Source organism: Stylophora pistillata, chromosome 5, assembly GCF_964205215.1.
Source record: "Stylophora pistillata chromosome 5, jaStyPist1.2, whole genome shotgun sequence".
Taxonomy (NCBI): Eukaryota; Metazoa; Cnidaria; class Anthozoa; order Scleractinia; family Pocilloporidae; genus Stylophora; species Stylophora pistillata.
The window spans coordinates 16,311,921-16,322,482 of record NC_142523.1 but is presented as its reverse complement, the minus strand read 5'-3'; the positions used below and the strand labels follow the sequence as shown (position 1 = coordinate 16,322,482).

Sequence of the window (10,562 nt, the reverse complement as noted above, 5' to 3'; positions counted from 1 at the left end):
TCAAAAAATGTTTTACAACATATTATTTTGTCAAGCGCTTTTGTCATTATTTTGCTGATATGAGGATTTGTGAAAAAAATCTCGAGACTAAATACTTTGGAAATTTTAAGCGATATTTCGGGACCAAAACGTGGAGAGATGGGCTGTTTCCACCAAATTTTTGTTCTAAGGGGGAGGGGGCTACAGCCCCCATCGTCCCTCCATGCTCCAGCGCATAAATGGCGCCTTGGACTCAGATTTGGCTGATACAACAAGAAGTTACATGTATTCCATGGTCAACTCGTCTTTCTAAACTTAGCATAGACCCCGCGCTTCTGTTCAAAATCTAGCCTCCAAGAGGCTGATAGCACACTTTATGTTAAGTTTGAGAAATTCTTTAGGTAAGTTCCTATCAGTAAACGGAACCACCAATATATGTCACTTGATCTAGCCGGCTGGTCAATGAATAATGGCTGAAATATGACCAAGCTTTGTACCTGCAGGATGTTCGAGCACGATTAACTTTTATTTAAAAGAATTCTTTGATAATAACATTAATGAAAATAATAGTACTGTTAATGACAATGATGATAATAATATAATTGCTATTGGTATTTACCGAGACACTGGATAGCGTTTAGGGCGCGCTTTGTTTGACCACTCAAGTTTCGATTATTTTTTGATATTCACCTCTTGGAAACGCACACGAAATTTGCGCCCGAAAATATCGTAAGCGTTGCAGGAATAAACGAGTTAAATTCATCTTTTTGTGCTATATTAAAATAACTTTTAAATTCTAGGGTGGATATTTACTCCACCCCTTCACAGCTCGTTAAACATCTACCATCTCCACTTTAATGAAAACTTGTAAATTATAGACTACGAGTAGTCCCTCCATCTCGGCGAAGTCTAGCACGCGACTGAAAAGAGATCAGCAACCTTGTTAACTCTGTTAATAAAACGAAATTACCTTATATCTCATTCACGCGAAAAGTAGGGGACATGTTCAGAGAAAACATTTTAAACGACATAAAAGAACATATTTTTTACTTTGGGACTTCGATAATAGGAGAAAATCTTGAGAGCCAGGATGACGGAAAAAACAAAATGGAATAGTCTTCACCGTTCCTTGTATGAAAACGACAGGAGTAATTAGGACTGGGCTCTAGAGACTTCCTCGATCATTATTCGGGATACTGATTCCCATCCAGTGAGGGCATTACCCTGTGTATGACCACTGGGACACTTTCCTACCCATAACTCCACAGTAACCCTGCCTTGTGGGATGTTTTCACAGCATCCCTCAAATGATCTGTGGTAAAGCAGACTTGGATTCCCAGACGGCCAATTGTTGTACAGAGCAGCCTCAATTGCCATTGGTCCACTGCATTCATTTCCATTAAACTTGAAGAACCACCGGTTACATTGATCACTGCCATAGACTCTCATATTTCCCTGGAATGAGACTTTAATGGCTGTATCAGACTGCAGCTTGTTGAATGAGCAATCCTGGAACAAATGACAAGAAGACAGTATCAGTGGAAACAACTTTTAAAATAATGGTACACATTAGGGAAAAATTCAATGGCCTTGTACTTTTCCTGACTGCTATGAAGCAATGAATTGAATACAAATTAATTTTGTTAACTTCCATTTTAAAATTTTAAAAATGTTTATTTAATCCAACTCTCAAATTTTTTTTATGGTATTTTCTAGATATTTCTATACCTTGATCTTTCCACTATCTCTACTATCACGATTTTTCCACACACACTGTTTCCAGTTGGTCTGTGACACTGCACTATTCACACTTTCTCCTTTCTCTCCCTTAGGCCCCAGTCCTCCTTTCACACCCTTCATTCCTGGCGGTCCACCACTGCCACGTGACCCTTCATTGCCTTTATCTCCCTTTATTCCCATCATTCCAGGTGCACCATTTTTACCACGTGACCCCTGATTTCCTTTTTCTCCTCTTGTCCCTGTCATACCTCTCGGTCCCTTGACACCAGGCTCTCCCTTGGCTCCATCTTTTCCCTGTTGTCCTTGCAACCCCGGGGACCCAGGAATTCCCGGCATTCCTGGTATGCCATTGGATCCTGGAATCCCTGAAAATCCCCGAGCAAAGATGGATTTCTGGAAAGAAAAAAAAGGCAATTAGGTCGACGTGAAAGATTGAGTGTTGAGTTACAAAAATACAAAGACTACGCTTTCATCCCTACAAACCTGTTTCGTGATTGCTCACTCATCAGGGGATTTTATAAAATAACATCATAGAATAAAAAAAAATACTTAATACTTAATACTGATCACTCTCACTTACACAATCATAAATTCTGGCAAAACAGCTTTTGCACTGAATGGAAAATTAACTGTGTGTTTGTAGAGGTCTAACTGTTGTTCGGTGCCTTAAACAAGGGGTCATCACACGTTTTCTAAGCAATTTCAGGTTTTTTTAATTTGTCATCACATTTTATTCAAGGTGTCCTAACACCTCCCCTGTGAGTAAACACATTGCCTTGTGTGAGGGAGGCTTTACCCCTACCTCCCCAGTCTAAGTAGTACTAATGCAATCACAACAAATGATTAAACGGATGTCCATGCGGCCGACTTTCAAAATTTTAAGGTCAGATTTTCCGTTCCTTTCCGACCTCGATGGACCTTCTGGAGCTCAAGATGAAAAGTGAATATGCTATCGAATACTCTGTTTGAAAATTAATGGATATCAAAGTCTTAGAAGCGATGGAATAAGTTTCCGAGTCAACGACATTCCGATTCTTCGATGCGATGCGAATTATGGCTATAAAGTGAAACCCGAACTATACTACTTTAAGTAAGGTCCAGTGACAATCTGGCGTTTCCACAGCCCGGTAAATTAAATATCATGGTTACACTATGGTATGTCCGTAAAGTGCTGTTTGATTGAATGTGTAAAATATCATTTCTCATTTCATGTTGTTTTTCTATGGGAACCAATTATCCAATAGATTTTCTTTTCAGTTTTGACCATAGGTAGCACGATTAACAATTTGAACCGTAAGTTATAGGGCTAAACATCCCTTTCATCGCGGCTGGTCTCTCTCGCGTGATCATTGCGAGAGACGAGTTTTTCCACCCGAACATGCACGACCATGGCTTATGCGCAGCTGGAGTGCGCAGTGGCAATAGCGAGAAAAATCCTCCATACATAGAACAATTATTCAGCTAATAGGTTGTATGGTAAACAGGGGTAATGAAAATTAAAGAAAGAGGCTTCACCGAAATATAATTACTTTATTTGCGTATATATAAAAAATGTAATTTAAAAAACTTTGAAACATTTATTGGTATCCGGTGTCACGATCCGACGCTTGTCAACGAGAGAAAGCGTAGGAAAAAAAGCCCAGAAAACGTTTAAATGAACATCAGGGCTGGTTTGGCACACAGACTGTAGTCAAATGACTGTCACGACGATCTTTTGTGTGTTGTTTCCTTCCATCGACGATCAATCTACGAAGATTGAGCCCTGTTTAGTTTTCAATGGCAACGCAAGTCACTGTGATAAAAATGTAACTCTTTATGAAATCATATCTTTCAACAGATGTTCTAAAACTAATGATTGATAAAGGATTTGTCTTGCACTTGGCTTGGCAGACATGAGTGGTAAAAGTCTTTTTTCAGTTTTTAAATTTGTTAGTTTTTAAGAGCTCTAGAGTTGATTTGGTGGCAAATAGTGAGATTTTGGATCCCAAAGCCTTCGATTGCGACACCGCAGGCATTACTTTCTTGGAGCGGGTGGGGATATGGGACCATACTTCCCTATAAAATTTTTCAGTAAAAAAATAAATTAGTAGCTAAGACGCGCATTGCATTATTCTGAGCGAGACTTCCCACTGGCTGTTGGAAAATGTTCGAAGCGAGCACAAAGGGAACAAGGAGTTCATTATAGGTAGAAGGAAAATGAATTTTATGGGTACTTAATTAAAGCAGCAGTTTGCTACCTCAACAAAACAGTTTTAGTCAAAAACATTAAATGCGTAAGAATAATAGTTTCAGCGCAGGAGCATAAGATTGAATTAATTGATTCACGCTCAATGCACGAGACTTGAGAGCTACTAGAATAAAGCACAAAGTTTACCTGACATGGCTCTTTGTCAGCGTCAGCCTGAGGATTCTGTTGTTGAGGACTGGTAGTTGTTCCCATTGAACTTACTCCTGGTTTGGACAAAAAATATAAAAGAGCAGCGAGCATTAGAAACTTCGCCATTCTCCGATGGTTACTTTGGGCGAATGCTTTGTGTTGGCTGTAAAATAACTTCTTATGTATGTGCCTATTTATATCCTGCAGAACTTCGTTGAATGTTAACTGTCTGTTACCTTGCTAAAATAGGAATCTTAATCAGGAAGCGACGGAGCTAAATGATAAGAAAGTCTGAAACCACTTGAAATCACACACCGTCACGAGTAAACAGCTTAACTCTGATATCCTTTCAGCTTAGCACGTACTGATAAATCTTTCATATAAATTCAGGGAAAGTAACCAGAAGTAACTGGGCCACGTCATTTTCTTATTCTAATCAAACGTGACATATTGAGAAAGAACAGAAGTTTGATATGCATTGTGAAACATTTGTGAAACATACATCGTTGATATGCATTATAAATTAAATTCTTGTGGTTATTGTTGATCTGTTCTCGAATGTGATGTTTTTTTTATTATCTTCATTTAACTTGTTTTATTTCCGAAAGACTTTAAGCCTTTTAATTTTATCAGCGAAAGGTGCACATCTGTGAATGTTTTCTAATTAGGGAGGTTATCATTGATTTAAGCCTCTGGTGTTTTAGATGTTTATCACACGGTCATATTTGCCGCTATCTCACAGAGAGCACAGGTGTGGTGTCACTGACTCCTAAGGTTGATAAAATAACCTTATCATATAAGGAGCAAAATTATTGAATTGTGATTGGTCAAGACAGAGGGCATTTTTTCTTAATTTTTGTAATTGCCCCGGGCAAAATTACTTGAAAATGATTGGCTGAAAATCGCTTAGCAACGGCTGCCAAGGTAAAGAAATTTCTGTTTGTTTTGTAACAATGGCGTCCCGTTTTGTGCGAGATCAGTAAGAAAACACTTTACCCCTTATATTATAAACAAGTAATCACATGGTTCCTCGTAAAAATAAGGATTAATATCACTTGTGATTTCGGAAGTGGCAGAAATTGCCCGAGTTGCGCAATTTTGCCGACACTCCTAAAGAATGGAGAAACAAATTTTCTTTTGTATATCAATCAACGAGAGACAACAAGTTAAGACAGTTTTCATTTTGATTATTGCATAGAATTATAGTAACCAAAAAACAACTGCACAAATTTCGATTAACTGATGATTCAACTTGTATCTTTTGCCCTTTCTCCGAGACAAAATCTTTTTATTAATAAGCGTTAAGGTGGTTTAACCGCGTAAACGAGACCGAAATTGAACTTTCTAACGAGCAAATTACCTTTAATGAAATACCCGACTTTCATCAATTATCAGAATACCCAAGACACAGACTACACTTATTTGTTATTCTTTTGAAACAGTATGTCCACAGTTGTAAGTGTCTTGAGAAAAAACCGATTTCGAAAGAATTCCAAAATAAAATGTTGATGCAATGGCAAATAGATAAATGTGCTCTTCACTAATTTTGCTTCTCATAATACACGTTTCATAACCGCAGTTCATATATATATGTATTTCATATATATTTGTTGTTTGATTTATCATCTACGGGTTTATGTAGAATTAATTTGATGGCCTGCTCCCAGTTGGCTTGTTAGCTCAATTGGTAGAGCGCTGCACTAGTATCGCAGAGGTCAGTTGTTCGAATCCCGTACAGGCCTGAATTTTTTTCAGGTCTGATTTTCACTATTGCTTAAATAGTGCTTTACTGCGAAGGATCGTGCACATATACGTTTCATAACCGCAGTTCATATATATGTATTTCATTTATATTTGTTGTTTGATTTATCATCTACGGGTTTATGTCGAATTAATTTGATGGCCTGCTCCCAGTTGGCTTGTTAGCTCAATTGGTAGAGCGCTGCACTAGTATCGCAGAGGTCAGTGGTTCGAATCCCGTACAGGCCTGAATTTTTTTCAGGTCTGATTTTCACTATTGCTTAAATAGTGCTTTACTGCGAAGGATCGTGCACATATACGTAAGAATAATATTTTTGTGGTTCTTGTTGATCCATTCTTGAATGTGGTGTTTCTATAATTATCGCTATTTTAAGCGTTTATTTTTAAAAGACTTGAAACCTTTTTATCAGCATTAGGTTTTCATTAATAAATGTGTTCTAATTATGGAGGTTATCATAGATTTAATCCTTTTATTAAAATGCTTCAAATTGTTTATCACAGGTCAAATGTGCCTCTACCTTGCGTGGAGCACAGGTATGGTGTCAACTTTGAAGGTAAAAAAAACACCACCAGGTGAGAATATAAGCACGTAAATACATTTTTGTTGATAGCAATTCAATAGTTTCAGCTGGAGTTGTAGTCTAAAGAAGTTGTTTTACGATTTATATTCAGAGTTGAATTAATCATAGAGGAAATGTACAGTTGTAGTCATCATACATAAAAGAAGGAGGCTTTCGGATCCGAGACCGTCTTGATATATATATCTTATTAACCAAGCGCGAGGGCCGTACTGGGAGAATATCGGCCCGAGGTCTTGACAGTACGGACCGAGCGCAGCGAGGTCCGTACAAAAAAGACCGAGGGCCGCTATTCTTCCAGTACGGTCCCGAGCAAGCTTGGTTAATAAGAGATTTATTATACGACTGAAGTTCAAAGGGACACAAGTGCGGTATCATTCGGGACAATTCGGGACAGTGCCCGGTCCAATACTGAGAGAATATTGACCGGCAATATAGCATTTTGATTGGTTGATTTTAGTTATTGGCCCTCGGACTGCCCGAGTCGTGTAATAATTTCTGCTTTACATATTTGCCCAACCAAATTTCCCCCTAATATCTCACATCTTTTGACCTTTCAGTCAATAAGGGGATGTAAGTATTCTGGATCGAGCATTAGGGACCTTAAGCAACCACGACGCCGACGGCAACGAGGACGTGGAAAAACAAGAGATCTAATTGGCAGAACAATAGCTCAGCACGTGCGTTTTGAAACTTTGTAAATTTCTTAGCCGTCCAATGCAAAACAACAACGTGAAATCGCCAAAATTTGCGTCGTCTGCGAACCGAAACCGCCACGGCAAATTATTATTATAATTTTCATTTGGAACTAAACGCTACTTTTATACGTCATGCTGAAGTTGAGCTGTGGCGCCATATGAGACAGTAAGCTCCTGCAGCCATGTTTGAAATTCTAACTAAGAGTAGAAATTCATTTTTTAGTCGGAGTCTTCCTTGGCGTTGCCTTCCTGACTGCTTAAGGTGCCTATTAACTAATAAAAAACGTGCTAAACACCAGTTGTTTGCTCTACGCCGATCATGAGGCGGTGTCATGATTTCATCTCTAAACTCAATGAATGTGTTTTAATGTTACAAACTACAGATTTGTGTTAAGAATGATATTTTTGTGGTTCTTGTTAATCTTTTGTCAAATTTGATGTTTCTACGATTATCATTATTTTATGTGTTATAAGCATTTTAATCAGTGTAAGGTTCACATCTGTGAGTGTTTTCTGATTACGGAGGTTATCTCTAGAATATAAGCCGCCAGTGCTTACATTGTTTTTGAAATGGTCATGTGTGCCTCTATCTCACACTGAACACAGATGGTTCAGAAAACACAACAAGTAGGCATATAAGCAGTGACGGATCCAGGGGGAGGATCCGGGGGGTCCGGACGCCCCCTATCAGACCTGACGCTTACAACTTTGAGACTGAAATTCTTACATCGACAGGATCGTATATCAATTTTTAACTGGCTGATTTTTTTAATGAATCCAAGTAAACGGTAAGCGGCTAAGGCCGCATTATAACGTGCAACCGCGACTGGTGGGAGGGGGTGTGGGGGATGTGGGAGAGAAGTAATCTGCCTCAAAAGAGTCCAACAGTCCTTTCTGAACAAAATTTTGGACCCTCCCAATCAAAAATTCCTGGATTGGCCCATGATAAGTGTGTATCTATTTGGTTATAGGTGGAAGTGAGATACGAAAACAGTGGGACAACCTCTCTAATGCTTCTAAAATGCAAAGAAGCTCATACTCTCATCATGTTTAATAACACAAGTCGAGAAGTTTTATTGTTTATTGTTATTTTTTTATTACAGAAACAAACTTCAACTCATTCAGGGAAAAAACTGAACAAACAATCCTAAATAACTATACAGTATGAATTAAAACATGTAAAGAAAAGTTTAATAGAGTCGAAGTTTTAAATCGGATTAATGGAATCCTATTTTTGAGAAAAGTGCTTGTGACAAAAAGTAACTTTGATTTATTGGGGAAGTGGGAAATATGAGAAAATTATGAAAGCTGAAGGAATGGCTGAATGAAAATGGAATGTCCTGCTGCATTTTTCAGAGAAAATAACAGGGCTGATTAGGACTGGGCTCTAGACACTTCCTCTATCATTATTATTCCCACCCAGTTTAAGCATTACCCAATGAACGACCACCGCACTGCCCTACCCATAGTTCCACAGTAACCACGCCCTGTGGAATGTTTTCACAGTATCCATCAAATGATCTGTGATGAAGCAGATTAAGACTCCCAGATGACCAAGCGTTGTACACAACAGCCTCAATTGTCATTGGTCCACTGCATTTATTTCCATTAAACTTGAAGAACCACCGGTTACAATGAGTACTGCCAGAGACTCTCATATCACCCTGGAATGAGACTTTAACGGCTGTATCAGACTACAGCTTGTTGAATGAGCGATCCTTTTACCAATAACAAGAAGACAATCTTACTTCAAAGAATTATTTTTAACAATAGCAAGATAGGGAATTAAAATGACCTTGTACTTGTCCTGCCTCCTATGAAGTGCAGAATTGTACTAAAGTCAATTAATAGTTTAAGTTCAGTAGCGTTTTACAAAATCTCTTTTTCCGATATGGTTGTTGTAGAATGCTCAATTTATGTTTCATCGCATGCTTGTAGATATTTCTTCACCTTGATTTCCCATTATTGGCACCATTATTCATATTTTTCCACACACACTGTTTCCAGTTGGCTTGTGACACTGCACTATTCACACTTTCTCCTTTCTCTCCCCTAGGTCCCAGCTCTCCTTTTACAATCTTCATTCTTGGCGGTCCACTGACACCACGTGACCCTTGGTCACCTTTATCTCTTCTTATTCCTATCATTCCATTTTTTCCACGCAAGCCTTGATTTCCTTTTTCTTCTCTTGTCGCTGTCATGCCTCTCGGTCCCTGGACACCAGGCTCTCCTTTAACTCCATCTTTTCCTTGTTGTCCTCGCGACCTCGGCGTTCCAGGAATTCCAGGCATTCCTGGTATGCCATTGGATCCTGGAATCCCTGAAAATCCTCGAGCGAAGATAGATTTCTGTAAAGAAAAAGGAAAATTTTGTAATTGGCTCGACTTACTAGATATTCATTGATATTTACTTGCCGGCTGAGGTAACAGAGTAGTTTCTTCGAGAAGTAATCACTTGGTAAACTTCAGAAGACAGCTGGGAGCAGTAAATGATCTCACAGTGTAGCGTAGACATCCCCGAAAGAAAATATTTACAGCAATATTCTACTTTGTCTTTAAAAAGTTATTATTGATAAGGGATTTGTTTTGCCCTTACCTTGGAAATGAATACTTATATAATTAATGAGGTAACTGATACGAAGATCGCAATTCTAGTTTGGTAAATAATCGTCATTAAGACATAAGGCGTACCTCACATGGGTTTTTGTCAGCGCCAGCTTGAGCATTGTGTTGTTGAGGACTGGTAGTTGTTCCCATTAAACTTACTCCTGGAAAGAAAGACACCAAAACAGCCGTCATAAGAAGTGATGCCACACTTTGATGATTGGTTTACGGAAAAACTTTGTTTTCTCTGTAAAATATCCCCTTCTGTAGGTGCGTATTTATATCATAGAGAATTTCAACAGATGTAGGATGTCAGTTACGATGATTTAAAAAGAATCTTGATAAGAAGGCGCCGAAGCTAAAAGATAACAAAGTTGTAAACTGCTCGAAAATCAAATACGGCCACGCGGAATGTTGAGAGAAAACGAGTGTCTTCCCATTATTCCAAGTGGCTTGATCACGTTATAGAACCCAGAAAATGCGTTCTCTTGCTTTTGTGACATAGCTGGTCACAAGCGAGCTCTGTAACCTGATAAAACATCCGCTTGGAAACTGAAATGACCAATCAGACTGTGCGTACTATGTTCATTATGTTATCATTAGCCACATGATCTTGTGGTTTGAATTGAGCAAACGAGAATTTAGGGATACGATAGACCTTCGCGGGTGTCCTTCACAAAAAAAAAAACGTTTTATGCGCTATTTGAAGCTTAACCACCATAAATATAGTCATGGATGTCATGGCGGACGGACGGACTTTCTTTAGCTCCGATGCTGATGCCGTTAATGTTTTAGAAACCGTGTCGTCCTCGCTCAATCGAAAGTC

At 38.7% G+C, this 10,562-nt stretch overlaps 2 protein-coding genes across 2 annotated transcripts; both read right to left on the bottom strand.

Annotated features, from left to right (window-relative positions):
• Window positions 1-998: 998 nt before the first annotated feature.
• LOC148730551 (uncharacterized) lies at window positions 999-4,316 on the bottom strand. The gene is made up of 3 exons (XM_088762145.1): window positions 4,094-4,316; window positions 1,708-2,112; window positions 999-1,488 (listed from the first exon to the last, which is right to left on the bottom strand). Exons 1-3 carry the CDS (start codon window positions 4,220-4,222, stop codon window positions 1,132-1,134), a joined length of 891 nt encoding a protein of 296 aa, XP_088618271.1. The 5' UTR covers window positions 4,223-4,316; the 3' UTR covers window positions 999-1,131.
• A 4,070-nt stretch (window positions 4,317-8,386) lies between these two features.
• LOC148730550 (uncharacterized) lies at window positions 8,387-9,931 on the bottom strand. Its single transcript, XM_088761816.1, has 2 exons — window positions 9,824-9,931; window positions 8,387-9,481 (listed from the first exon to the last, which is right to left on the bottom strand). The coding sequence occupies exons 1-2, from the start codon at window positions 9,929-9,931 to the stop codon at window positions 9,080-9,082; spliced, it is 510 nt and encodes a 169-aa protein (XP_088617942.1). The 3' UTR covers window positions 8,387-9,079.
• Window positions 9,932-10,562: the final 631 nt, after the last annotated feature.